The sequence below is a fragment of the Pipistrellus hanaki genome (assembly GCF_964339955.1).
Source record: "Pipistrellus hanaki genome assembly, chromosome: 15".
Taxonomy (NCBI): domain Eukaryota; kingdom Metazoa; phylum Chordata; class Mammalia; order Chiroptera; family Vespertilionidae; genus Pipistrellus; species Pipistrellus hanaki.
This window is the reverse complement of record NC_140517.1, coordinates 43617425-43631650: the sequence shown is the minus strand read 5'-3', so window position 1 is coordinate 43631650 and position 14226 is coordinate 43617425. Positions and strand designations below refer to the sequence as shown.

The 14226-nt window shown below is 56.7% G+C and overlaps 1 protein-coding gene across 1 annotated transcript in view; it reads left to right on the top strand.

The window, feature by feature from the left end:
* The window catches only part of NOVA2 (NOVA alternative splicing regulator 2), a 32663-nt gene extending 24323 nt beyond the window's left edge, over positions 1 to 8340 (top strand). The window contains exon 4 of the mRNA XM_084906037.1: positions 3986 to 8340. Within this exon, the coding sequence (XP_084762163.1) occupies positions 3986 to 5068 (1083 nt within the window). The 3' untranslated portion in view covers positions 5069 to 8340. The remainder of the gene's footprint in view (positions 1 to 3985) is intronic.
* The last annotated feature ends 5886 nt before the right edge of the window (positions 8341 to 14226 follow it).

The window sequence follows — 14226 nt, the reverse complement described above, 5'->3', positions numbered from 1 at the left end:
AAAAGAAATCTTGATCCCCTTAGCTGCCACCCCTTAATCTGCAGCTCACACCCCGCCTACCAGCTCTAAGCCACCACTAATCTACTTTCTTTTCTATAGATTTGCCTATTCTGAACATTCACATAAATAGAATCATACACTATATGGTCTTTTGTGGCTGGCTTCGTTCACATAGCATGCGTTCTGGTTTCATCCAGGTTGTGGCATATATCAATACTTTGTTCCTTGAAATTGATTGCCAAGTAATAGTCTGTTGTACGGGTGAACGTTTTCTTTTCCCATTAGACTTTCTAACTAAAGAAGAAATGAAAGCCCTAAGCCGGCTTGGCTCAGTGGATAGAGTGTCTGCCTGCGGACGGATGGGTCTGGGGTTTGATTCCAGTCAAGGGCACATGCCCAGGTTGCGGGCTCAATCCCCAGTAGGGGGCATGCAGGAGGCAGCCAATGAATGATTCTCATCATTGATGTTTCCATCTCTCTCTCTCTCTCCCTCCCCCTTCCTCTCTGAAATCAATTTTTAAAAAACTTTTTAAAAAAAGAATGAAAGTAAGGTGATTTGTCATAAAATCGGATTAATTTTAATCTGTAGATGCTCAGCCAGGACCACAGCAGAGAAGATGATGAAAGGCAGCTGCTCACACCTAACACCACCTGAGTGAGACAGCAACCAGCGCAGTGACCCGGAGGGTGGCGTTGGAAACATAAATGACACAAGTGTCATTACCGCTGATGTCACAGTTTCCTAAACGGATCACAGACGCTTGGTCACGTTCAGAACCAAACAAAGTACAATCTTCCTTTCGTTTACGAAGTGTTGCGTTCCTGGACATTTCAGTAGATCTTAAAACCATGCAAAAAAAACAACAATAAATAAATACTTGGCCCTTTACATGTATCGTGTTGTTCAGAGATTCTAAACAGACTTTTCACAGCATTAATGTCTGGGGGACAGTCGAAGGTCACCGAGGATCTGGGATGGCTATTCCTTGTGAGGAGCTGCCTCTTAGGTTGTGGGTACAAACACCCAGGGCCCCGCCCACTGAGTGCCCATATCTGCCCCTCGTCATTGCAACAGGCAAAGCTGCTCCCACAGCCCTGCCGGCTTGGCTCAGTGGATAGAGCGCCAGCCTGCAGACTGAAGGGTCCCAGGTTCGATTCCGGCCAAGGGCACATGCCTGGGTTACGGGTGCGATCCCCAGAAGTGGATGTGCAGAAGGCAGACGATCAATGATTCTCTCTCATCATTGACGGTTCTCTCTCTCTTTTTTCCTTCCTCGCTGAAACCAATAAAGAAATATATTTTTGACCATAATCAATAAAGTAAATTAATTAATTTTAAAAAAAAAACTGAACCGAAGATGAGGAGACCTAGGTTCTCCTTCTGACTTGAAATCTTTTAAAATTAAAAAGAAAAGAAAAGAAAAGAAATATATATTTTTTAAAACTGCTCCCACAGCCGAAACCGGTTTGGCTCAGTGGTAGAGCGTCGGTCTGCGGACTGAAGGGTCCCAGGTTCGATTCCGGTCAAGGGCATGTACATTGGTTGCGGGCACATCCCCAGTGGGGGATGTGCAGGAGGCAGCTGGTCGATGTTTCTCTCTCATCGACGTTTCTAGCTCTCTATCTGTCTCCCTTCCTCTCTGTAAAAATCAATAAAGTATATTTTTAAAAAATAAATAAATAAATAAAAAATAAAACTGCTCCCACAAATACCCCCAGGGTCTGGCTTGGGGGTAGAGAGAGGAGAGGTAGAGGTGAGAGAGAGCTTCAGGGGCTAGCATGCACTTAGCAGGGTGCTAGCATGATAAGCACGCAGTTAGGGGGGCACCCCTAAGAAGGGCGAGTTCTGAGGGGGCGTGGGCAGGGTTGGAAAGGAGACATGAGTTGTGAAATAGCCTCACTGGCATTCAGATTGGTCCATTGGACGGATGGGCTGTTTAGCCACCGAGGGGAGGGACCGCCATGTCCAAGTGGCCTGTTCTCTCCCTGCCTCCTCAGGCGTGCGGTTCTGCCATCTTCATGTTACTGATAAGACGCCTGTGTTAGATTGCTAGGGCTGCCGTCACAAAGCACCACAGACCCCGTGGCTTCAACAACAGAAATTCATTTTCTTCCAGTCCCGGAGGCCAGGAGCCCAAGTCCAAGGTGTCTGGTTTCCCTTGAGGCCTCTCTCCTCTGCCTGTGGCTGGCTGTCTTCTTTCCATGGTCTTCCCATGGTCTTTCCTCTGTGTGTGTGTGTGTGTGTGTGTGTGTGTCCTAACCTCCTCCTCTTATCAGGACGCCTGTCATATTGGATCAGCGCCCCCAGGACCCTACTTAGCCTGAACCCCCTTTTTATTTTTATTTTTTATTTATCTATTTTTTTTTAATATTTTATTTTTTAATATATTTTATTGATTTTTTTACAGAGAGGAAGAGAGAGGGATAGAGAGTTAAAAACATCGATGAGAGAGAATCATCGATCAGCTGCCTCTTGCACACCCCCTACCAAGATACATGCCCTTGACCGGAATCGAACCCGGGACCTTTCAGTCTGCAGGCCGACGCTCTATCCACTGAGCCAAACCGGTTTTGGCGTGAATCCCCTTTTTAAAGCCCTATCTCCAAATACACTTGAGGTAGTGAGGGTGAGAACTGGCACATGTGAATTGGGGGGAGGGAAGGATCATGAGGCCCACAACAACAGCAAAGAGGTTCAGCAGGTGACCATGTCTTAGGCTGGGAGGCACATCGCAGCTCCTTCACTATCTGGGTGACCTGGGACCAGGCCCTTCCCCTCTTAGGCCTCAAGTGGCCCCTCTGTAAAGTGAGACTGACGATGCCTTTTCTGGGGCTCAGGAGACTTATTATCATTATTATTATTATTGATTTCAGAGAGGAAGGGGGAGGGGGAGAGAGATTGAAACCTCAATGATGAGAGAGAATCATTGATCGGTTGCCTCTTGCACGCCCCCTACTGGGGATCGGGCCCGCACTCGGGCATGGGCCCCTGACCAGAATCAAACCCGAGACCCTTCTTCAGTCCGCAGGCCGACGCTCTATCCACTGAGCCACACCAGCTTGGGCTCAGGAGACTTTGAGTGATAGAGAAGGGTGTGGGCACCATGGCAGGCTTGGAGTGGAGTCCTGGGGGCCCCCACGGGGTCAGCCACAAAGCCTTCAAGGTGCTGGATGGGAAGGAGGGCCCAGCTGACCCAGGGCCTGGGACAGGCTGGCCGAGAGGCTACTGAGGGGACTTGGGTCACCAACTCTTTTTTTTAACTGACTAACTGGGACACATTCCGACATATTTCCTCTGACTTCCAGAGAGAGTGGAAGGGAGGAGAAGGAGAAAGAGAGAAGGAACACATGGATTAGTTGCCTCCCACACGCACCCTTACTGGAACTGGGATGGAACCTGCCACCCAGTACAAGCCCTTGACCAACAATCAAACCCTCCACCCTGCGGTCCACAGGCCGGCGCTCTATCCACTGAGCCACACTGGCCAGGGCCCGGTATTTTTTTTTAAATATATTTTATTGATTTTTTACAGAGAGGAAGAGAGAGGAATAGAGAGCTAGAAACATCGATGAGAGAGAATCATCGATCAGCTGATATTGCATTTTGTTGATTTTAATAGAAAACAAAGCGTTATTTTCTCTTTCTTTCCCTCCTTTCCCCCCCCCCCCTTCCGGTTAAGGATTTTCTTTCTCCCCTTTTATCTGCTTTTGTTTCCCTACTGGGGATGTGCCCGCAACCAAGGTACATGCCCTTGCCCGGAATCGAACCCGGAACCCTTCAGTCTGCAGGCTGACGCTCTATCCACTGAGCCAAACCGGTCCCGGCTTTTTTTTTATTATTATTATTAACAACCAGTAGGAACTTCCGGTGCCTATCAAGGGGGCCTGATTTGGGTCCTTGGGCGCGGAGATGGGAACGACATCCCTGCTCCCCGTTCCGGCTCCCGCGACCACCCTAACGCTCCTCCCCGCTCGCCCTACGCAGGCCAAGCTGATCGTCCCCAACAGCACGGCGGGCCTGATCATCGGCAAGGGCGGCGCCACCGTGAAAGCCGTGATGGAACAGTCGGGGGCCTGGGTGCAGCTGTCCCAGAAGCCGGAGGGCATCAACCTGCAGGAGCGCGTGGTGACGGTGAGCGGCGAGCCCGAGCAGGTGCACAAGGCGGTGAGCGCCATCGTGCAGAAGGTACAGGAGGACCCCCAGAGCAGCAGCTGCCTCAACATCAGCTACGCCAACGTGGCCGGCCCCGTGGCCAACTCCAACCCCACCGGCTCGCCGTACGCCAGCCCCGCCGACGTGCTGCCCGCCGCGGCCGCCGCCTCCGCGGCCGCCGCCTCCGGCCTGCTGGGCCCCGCGGGGCTGGCCAGCGTGGGCGCCTTCCCCGCCGCCCTGCCCGCCTTCTCGGGCACGGACCTGCTGGCCATCAGCACCGCCCTTAACACGCTGGCCAGCTACGGCTACAACACCAACTCCCTCGGCCTGGGCCTCAACTCGGCCGCCGCCTCCGGGGTCCTGGCCGCCGTGGCCGCCGGTGCCAACCCCGCCGCGGCCGCCGCCGCCAACCTCCTGGCGTCCTACGCGGGGGAGGCCGGGGCCGGGCCGGCCGGAGGGGCCGCCCCGCCGCCGCCCCCGCCGCCCGGAGCCTTGGGGTCCTTCGCGTTGGCCGCGGCCGCCAACGGCTACCTTGGGGCCGGGGCGGGCGGCGGGGCGGGCGCCGCGGGTGGCCCGCTGGTGGCCGCCGCCGCGGCCGCGGGGGCAGCCGGCGGCTTCCTGACGGCGGAGAAGCTGGCGGCCGAGAGCGCCAAGGAGCTGGTGGAGATCGCGGTGCCTGAGAACCTGGTGGGAGCCATCCTGGGCAAGGGGGGCAAGACGTTGGTGGAGTACCAGGAGCTGACAGGTGCCCGCATCCAGATCTCTAAGAAGGGCGAGTTCCTGCCCGGCACGCGGAACCGGCGGGTCACCATCACGGGCAGCCCCGCGGCCACGCAAGCCGCTCAATACCTCATCAGCCAGCGGGTCACCTACGAGCAGGGAGTGAGGGCCTCAAACCCCCAGAAGGTGGGATGAGGCCTGTGGCGTGTGCTCCCACCCTCCTCCCGATGCCTCCTCCTCCTCCTCCTCCGCCTCCGCCTCTTCCTCTTCCTCCTCCTCCTCCCCAACTCTTGACCTCAGCTCGGGGTGGTCCCGCTCCTCCTGGGATTGGGGCTGGGGTTGGGGTTGGTCTGACGGCACCCCCTTTCCTTCTGGTAGTTCGTAGGCAGGATTGAGAGATGGCTGGGGATGGAGCCCAAAGCTCCCTCCCTGGCCCTGAATGGACTCCTTCCTTCCTTCCTTCCTTCCTTCCTTCCTTCCTTCCTTCCTTCCTTCCTTCCTTCCTTCCTTCCTACGCTTGGCTGGGCCTGACTCTCCTCCCCCAGGGCCCAGGTCTGTGTGATATCTGTATATATTGCATTTTGTTGATTTTAATAGAAAACAAAGCGTTATTTTCTCTTTCTTTCCCTCCTTTTTTTTTTTTTTTTTTCTTCCGGTTAAGGATTTTCTTTCTCCCCTTTTATCTGTTTTTGTTTCCCTACGGGCGGGGGGAGGGAGCCTCTGGGTGACCCAGCACGAAGGGCCTCCCCCAAAACATCAGCCACCTCCCGTCGGGGGAGGAGAGGTAGCTGAAATGGGGCATTTGCAGCGGGAACCCCCCAAGTTCTCAGCTACGTTCCCCCCTCTGCAGTCACCCCTCCTCGGTGGGGCTTTTAACTCTTTGTTGTCAGATGGTATTGGGGGGGGGGGGCGGGTAAGGGGCTGTGCTGCTGGGAATGAGGCCGGCTCTCGGCAAGACCCCTGTGAAAGGCTGGAGCAACTGCCTGTGGCATCTCCCGTGGCTTTTCCTAAAGTGACGCCACTGAGTCAAGTACTTTCGGGGGCACTTCTGGAACTTTTTGTGATGTCATAGGAAGTAGTTCCCCAAAGGTCACTTCCTGTGGTGATAGGAAAGATAGGTACTTCCTATGGCGTCTCGCGAAGGTTGCTTTTAATGACATCACGGGAGGGGGCATGTACTTCCTGTGGAGTTTCCAGGGCACTTCCTGTGATGTCATTGGGACGAAGCATGCACTTCCTGTAGTGGGCCATGGCCAGTTAGTTACGGCCCCTCCTTCTCCCCACCCTTGCTCCCCGTTGGTGGGTCTTGGCCTGGGGGGGCTTCCCAGGAGGAGAATAATGGGGTGGGACTTGGATCTGATCGGACGGACTCCAAGGGAAAAGACCCAGCCCTGTGGGGGTCACCTCCGTGCAAACACGCCCCGTCTGTGAACTCACCTGGCAGGGAGCTAGTGAAAGCCACTGTCAGAGACCCCTATCCCTGCCCCCCACCTTGTGTGTGCATGCCTGTGTCTGCGTGGCTTTGTCTCATGGAGTCTGGTGAGCCCAGGGTGCGGGGCTCCGTCAGGCCTGCGGGGCCCGCTGTGGAGTGAGCCGGGGCCGGGGCCCTGGGCCAGAATGCTCTGTTGCGCCTAATGGATTAGGTTGGCTTGTGGTCTCCGGCGAGCGGGAGCACTCCGGTGGTACCTGATGAGTCAGAATGTTTTGGTGCCCTCGCTGTGGGCTCTGAGGAGCTAGAATGTCCTGATGGCGCCTGCCAAGCCAGGCGGCCCTGAGCGTTGGTTTGGGAGCGGCTCCCTGGGCTCAGCGGCTGTGGTCAGACGGAAGGCCTTGTTGGCAGGCTGAGGCTTCAGGGCCTGACAACCCTGTAGACTTAGGATAGCTGAGACCCACTTCTACCCCCCTCCACCTCCCCCCACGCCCTCGGAGGCCACCTCCGCTTCCTCCAACCCAAAGCAGGGCCCCCAGGGCCCTGGTTCCATCATCAGCATCTCTGGGGGAGGGGCACCCCATGCCCACCCTCTCCCCCATTTGCCCCCTCCTAGGTCTTCCAGACCCTCCGCTTCTCCACGGCTTTGGGGGAATCCGGCCTCCTCGTCTCTCTCCTCCCGCCAAAAAAAAAAAAAAAAAAGGAGGGAAGCAAAGCCAGAGACAATTCCCACCCCTAAAGCCGGGGGGATCGCTGCCCCTCACTAGAGAGCCACCCCCAAATCAAAATGTGAAAACCCCCTAGACAGCAATAGCCTTCAAGGTACCTTGCACTGAATTTCCCACCCTGAGGGGAGGCTGTAGTGTGGGCCCTGGGGTTAGGATGCCCTCTCCATCTCCAGGGTGGAGGGAGGGCAGGCCCCGTCTCCCCACCCCCTACCTCCTGTCGCTGCTGCCCCCGCCCACCCCTAATCTCCACACTGAAGCCAGATGGAGATCTGAGTGCCAAAACAATCCTTGATGTCACTTTGTACATATCTTCTGCAATTGGGGGGGGGGGGGGGGTCTCCTGAGATTGGAGGTGGGGCTGGCCCCGGGGGGCCATGGCTCCCCGCCTCCTGTCAAAAAGACCTTACAGTATTTCACAGTAATCCACCCACGTGTGGGTATTGCAGTATCCAACTGGACTATTCCCCCCTCCCCGCTCCCACAATTCCCGCCCCCAGGCCCCCAGGAGGAGGGAGGGGCCAGGGAGAGGTCAAGTAAGGTCTGGGCGGGCGGGGAGGTGGAGTTTGGAAGTTGCTCATTTGCATATCGTTTGCATCCTCGGCCTCCCGCCCTCTGCTTGTCGGACAGTTGTTTTCTGTGCCCATTTCTGGGGGTCCAGTATCCTTTCACACAGTCACGTCTCTGGAGGCTGGGCCTCCTTGGAAAGTGTGTCCTTTGGGATATCTGGGTGACAGTCCCCCTCCCTAGTCCCAGGGTTGTCTGGAAGGTAGCTTGCTAGCTCAGGGAGCTAGCTGACTTGCCTTGCTGGAGCGCGGAGAGCCGCCCGCCTTCCTCCGTGCGGCCCTGGGACATCCACCCGACCCACCCCCGTCCCATCCGCATCTCTTGAAGGCCCCTTCTGCAAGCTGACCTCGCTCTGTTGTGCCGCGGTTTGTCCGGAGGGGACGCAGACGTGGAGTCAGGAATGAGAATCATTGACCAACCCATACGCCTCTTTCCTTCCCTCTCTCCCTGTCGGCAAGTCCGCTCTCAGAGATGCCGAGTGGCTTCCCTGCACCCAGCTCCTCAGCACCCACCTGGTGCTTACTACGTGTTTGCTGCATTGAATTGTCTCCCTCCTCCTTCCCATGTGCCCCCCACAACTCCCAGCACCCCCCTCTCCCCCCAGCGTTTCCCTCTCTCACTCGCTCTCTGACTCCCTGTGGCTTCCCACTTCCTCTCCCTGTGGTTCCGTGTCATCTGTCCCGTCTCTATCTTTTGTCCGTGTCTGTGCCCCTTCTCCACTCAACTCTCTCAAACACCCCGCCAACCCCACCCCCACCCCCACCCCCAGTTTCCCCACTGATTTTTAAAAAAAGAAAAAAAGTGCCAAACCTCCTAGGAACTGAGCCGCTCTGGGGGGAGGGAACCTCAGCCAGGGGGCAGGATGCAGGACCCTGTATCCCCGGAGGAGGCCCCTAAGAGGCATTGAAAAAGTCCACGGACACTCTGCTCAATTGGGTCCCCCTTCCTCGCCCCTCCCACCCTGAGTTTTTCGTAGAATCTTTGTAAGAAAAGAAAAAAAAAAGGAAAAAAAATCTCCCTTCTGCGAATAACCCCTAACCTTTGGAATCCCCCAAATTCCACCAGCCAGGGAGAAGCCCACTTGCCTCCTTGGGGCTAAGCTGTAGAAATTTGGGGGAGTGAGAAGACAAACTCAGCCCCTCCTCCGCCGCCGGCCCCGCGGATGGTGCCAACTGGATGCCAGAGAAGGACCTCAAGCACTTAGGAGAAGGGGTTCCATGTGCCAAATTCGCCTCTGAGCCAACCTGCCCCAGCCACCTCTTCTGCCCCGCCCCAGCCCCCAGCCGGCTCTCCCTGGGCACCGGGGCTCCGCTGCAATAATCCTTAGGGACGAGAAGGCGGTGGTCCTGCCGTCTCTGTCTGCCTGGACACCCGGCCTGGACTTCCTTGTAGGTGAGAAAGACATGCATCGCAGTTGGAATCTGAGTGTCCATTTCTGGACGGTGGGGGACCTCTGCTTGGGACACACAGGGAACCACTCTGATCCCGGTGGTGGTTTTTCTCCCCTGCGTAACCCCCAAGCCCCTCAGTGCCCCCCTTGTGATCTGTTTCTCCTCCCTGGCCCTGCATCCCTCACCCCCCTCACTGCATCTCTGAGCTGGCAGCCTGCTGTTTAGAAAGTGAGAGGATCCCCCTGCATGGATGTATTTATTGCTCTTTCGAGACCAGGATGAGCGGAGAGAGAGAGCTAGCGCGCTGGGAAAAGGGTTAGTTAGTTAGTTAGTTAGTTAGTTAGTTAGCCAGGAGCGGCGGGGAGGCTGGCGGGGTGCGTGCGTCCAGGCTACAGATGGGGTGCCCCGCGGCCTGGCACCCCCTCCATCCAGCCTGAGCTGGATGTGACGGAGGGGAGACCCGGATCGCGATGCCCAAGTCGCCTTGCCATCGCGATCCCTCTCCGCCTCCCGACGCCACTGGGGGGACATCCCCCCTCCCCCCCGCCCCCGTGGCGCCTGGCCAGGTGCGCGTAAGGCCGGTTTCTGGTCTCTGCGCTGGGTGCGGGGAGGCAAATGGGGGCGTCTGTATGGGGGGGGGGGGGGCGCGCTGCTGGTGTTTAACCCGTTCTGAGCCAGTCCAGGTTACTCCTGTCTCCCAGAGATCATTAGGGGGACCGCCTAATCCCCCTCCCCTCCCCTCTCTGTCTCCCCCTCCACCCCCCTCCCAAAACCACCAACCTCTCATTTCCTAAGTGACTCCATCACCACCGGCCACCACCGGGACCTGCGGCCTCATTGCTCCAGCCACGCCCCACTCGACAGTCAGACTTCGCTCATCGAACTTTTTAATTAACCCTCTCTGTGTCCATCCCACGGAAAACTGTGTGTCCGGCCGGGGGGGGGGGGGGGAGGGGGGAGGCGAGGGGCAGCAGCTACCTTCCCTCCATCTCCTCCCACCGCCCATGCCTCCCCACCCGCACCCCATCCCTCCCCCATCCCACCCAGGGTCCTCCCCGCGCTGGGGGTAGAGACCCGTTCCTCAATCTGCCTGGCTTTGTCCCTTGGCCGAGGCCGGGGGCGGGGGCAGGGGCGTGGCCCCCCAGCGGAGGGCTCACTCTGGCCCCACCCCTCTCTGCGCCCCTCCCCACTCCCCACCCCTTCATTGTAAATAAGTCACTTTTGTACTGGGTTTGAGCCAGGGGACGTGGGGAGTCATTTTCTTTCTTTTTTTTCTTTTTTTTTTCCTTTGTGTTGGCATCTCAGGCCACTGGAGGCATGACCCACAGCCCTGGGTGGTTTGGGAGAACCCCAAGGGGTGTGCCCTCCCTCCCTTGCGCCCAATCCTAAGAGCTTCAAGATGACCAGTATTAGCCCCAGAGCCTCTGGCAGGGAGAAGCGGGAGAAGGTGCAGTCGGGCTGGACAGCTCAGTTTCCCCATCTGTGAAAGGGGCTGGTCCTCCAGCTTCCCTGAGGAGCCTCGGGGAGATAACGGTGAGGGGTCCGAGGAGTCAGAGGACAGACAGGGCAGGAGACGCAGCGGGGTGAGGAGAGGGCTGGAGAACTGATTGCTAAAGCCTCATCAGAACCTTCAGCTGTTCTCCCCCTTGGGACATGGGGGCGCTAGAAGATCTTGAAGGTCCCTTGGATGTGAGGCCCCAGCCCAGGGCTGGGCCCCTGTCTGCTCCCCCACCCCTCATGCCATTCCTTGGGCCCAGACCATCCGCATGTGGCCATGCCTCCAGTGCCTCCATTCAACCCCCTCTAACCGGTTCCATCCTCTGCAACAGAGACGCCGCCACCTCCCACCACCACCTCCAGAAGCTCCTGGCTGGGGCCCACTGCCTCTCCTCCCCCTCCCCCCATCACCATGCCTGGGCCACGCCCACCCCACCCACCCACCCCCAGTGTCCGTGTGTGACCTAGTGCACCATGTATTAGCTTCCATGGCCCCCACCCCGGCCCCCACCCCACCCACTCCCCCCACCCCCCTCCCTCGGCGACTTCACCTTTTTTTGCCGCGATAAACGCCATCTCAGCATCTGTGTCTAATGTTGTCTTTTTTGCTTGACATCACACACTCCTTCTTAACCCATCCCCTTCCCTCTCCCTCCTCCCCACACCTCCACCCACCCTCATCCTGAATTCTTTCCCCCCTCTCCCCCAGGGCTCTGGGCACCTAGGGGAGGCGGGTGGGGGGACCCTGAGGACCGGGAAGGAGGGGAGGGGCTAATGTTCTCTCTGGACTGGAGGAGCACCCGGAGCAGGTGTGTCTGCGGGGGGGCGGGTGCTCCAGGCCTCAGTGTCCAATCAGGAGGGTGGGCACCTCCACCATGGCACCTCCTCAGCACCACACCCCACAGACACGCCCCCGGGCACGCATTCCCACACACAGCATTCATCGCGCATGCACAGCCTCAAATAGCGCCAGGATAGCCTAGGGTCGAGGCGTGGGAGCCCGTGGAGATCCGGGTTCGAATCCCAGCGCTGCCTCCGTCCCTCCGTCTCCCCATCTGCAAACTGGAGGTTTTTTTAAATTGTTATTTCTAGGCTAGGATTTCACTACACCACTCGCTTAAAAGATATGTGAGCACCTTTGACGGGTCGGGCCCTGCCCTAGGTGCTGGGGGGAAAGCCATTAACAACAGGCCCCCACACACCTCTCTGCCTGTTCTCCTGGAATCCGGAAATTCTTCCTCTGCACCGAAGCTGGCACCAACATCAACGCAGAGGCTGCCAGCCACCGCCCGCCGGCCGACCCGTCTGGGGCACCTAATCTTGTTTGGGCCGAACAGCGTTTGTGTGAATTCAATCCTAGCGTGTCCTCCCGGGGAGACTTCCGGGAATGTGGCTTCCCAGCCCCTCTTGAGAAACGGGATGTGGGATCTCTGGGTGGAGGTAACTGGGTGAGAGGGACGGTCAATGCCCATCCCCCCGCCAGGGAGCCATGTCCCACGCCTGGCCCCTGTGCCGGTTCACGCTAATCTCCGCACATGCGTGGAGGTGGCAGGTGATGAGGTGGCCAGCGGGAGGAAGGACAGAGCTGGAGATGGGGAGACAAGAGGCACGTTTAGGGAGAGGCCAGGCGCGCTGGTGCTGATGCGACCAGGGCACCTCCCTTCTTTCTGGATCTCGGTCTCCACATCTGGAAAACACCCGACAGAAGCCGTCCTTGCCTTCTGGAATATTCCGGAAGGATTCCACGAGCGAATCGCCTGAGACAGAGGACAGGCTCAGCAGAGAGTGCTCCCTGGAGAGAACCCCCTCGGCTGAAAAAGATTGACAACAGGATTCTAGAGAATGAGAAACCAAGAGAGGGGGCAGGAGGCAAAAGGAGACAGGCGAGGGCCGTGGTCGGCAAACTGCGGCTCGCGAGCCACCTGCGGCTCTTTGGCCCCCTTGAGTGTGGTGGCTCTTCCACAAAACACCACGGCCTGAGTGAGTCTATTTTGAAGAAGTGGCGTCAGAAGAAGCTGAAGTTCAAAAAAATGTGGCTCTCAAAAGAAATTTCAGTCGTCGTCCTGTTGATGTTTGGCTCTGTTGACGAATGAGTTTGCCGACCACGGGGCTAGGGCAAAGGAAGAGACCGCGATGGGGATCAAGGCAAGGGTAGACATAGAAAGGCGTCCTCGGCTGCTTGGGGTATGTGTTCTCATTTGTTCACTCACTCATTCTTTCATTCAACAGGCGTTTCATGGAGCACCTGCCATGTTCTCAGGCCTAGGGACATGGCAGCCGCAGTGGCACGCCACTGGTCCTGTGCTGACAGCCTGTGAGCCATATCCCCAACTCTTAGCACATAGCAGGTGCTCAAAAAATCTACCGTGCCCCTGGTCCTGACCTGTGACCATCAGGTATTGCCTGGTGTTTAGAAATGTCACCACGCCGGGCCATTTTCGGGGGAGAGCAGAGGAATTTTCCACCAGGAAGCCGGGAACTTGGAAGGGATTTGGAGGAGAGGGTGGAGTTTAGTCTCTGTTCTGCTGTGTGTGACTTTGGGAAACTCTCATGACCTCACTGGCCCAGGAAGATGGGAAGGAAAGGACATGAGGCCGGGATGCAGGTGAGTAATGGTGGATTCCTAACTAAGGAAATCAAAGCCTCCAAACCTCCTCTTGGGGGCAGGGGTGGGGATGGGGTGGAGAATTGTAGAGGTGGTGCGGGTCCTCGAGGAGAAGAGAGATGAAGAAAGAAGACAGAAGAGGTTCCTGGAGGAGAAAGATGGCCCTAAAGACGGGGCTGGGCTGGGAGGGAGGGGGAAGGGGACCTAGAGGGGGGTATCAGGGGCTTAGGGAAGGCTCTCTGACCTTGGGACAAGGTCATTAAGAAAACAGAGAAGGTGAAGCTGGACTGGCAGAGGGAAAGACAAGAGCAAACAAAACAGGCAGAGAGAGAAAAGTGATGGAGAGGGAATGCCAGATTTAAGAAAAATATAGTATGTCTGGTGAGATTTGAATTGAAGTTTTTTGTTTTTTTTTTTAATGAGTAATGTATTTGTTAATCCTCACCCAAAGATTTGTCTTACTGATTTCAGAGAGAGGGGAAGGGAGGAAGAGAGAGAAACATCCATGTATGAGAGAAACATGGATGGGCTGCCTCCAGTATGTGAACCTGAAACCTAGCCATGTTCCCTAACCAGGAATCGAACCAGCAACCTTTCGGTGCGTGAGATCACGCTCCAACCAACTAAGCCACACCAACCAGAGCAATCATTCCTCCTTCTTTTTTTAAACATGTTTTTATTGCTTTCAGAGAGAGGGAGAGGGAGATAGAAACATCAATGATGAGAGAGAATCATTGATTGGCTGCCTCCTGCCTGCCCCCTACTGGGCATTGAGCCGGCAACCCCGGGCATGCGCCCTGACTGGGAATCCAACTGTGAAGTCAAAATTCAACCACTCTATCACACACACCCACCAAGCTAGGGCAGTGATCTCTTAAATCTAAGATTGTCCCATACAATCTTGGGGCCAGACTTACATTAAAACATCTAAAATTGAAATGTAACTAGTTACCCTGCATTTCATCTGGCAACCCTTGATGGAGAACAAAGATCAGAGGGGCAATCAGCAAGCCAGGAGAACTCATCAGAGGAGCCAGGTCATCCAGGCCCACCATTTGGAATCCTAAACCCGGCGACGGCCCCTCTCTCTGCCCCTGGGTCTCCCCTCTCTCTGCCTCAGTCTTCCCCGCTCCATCCCT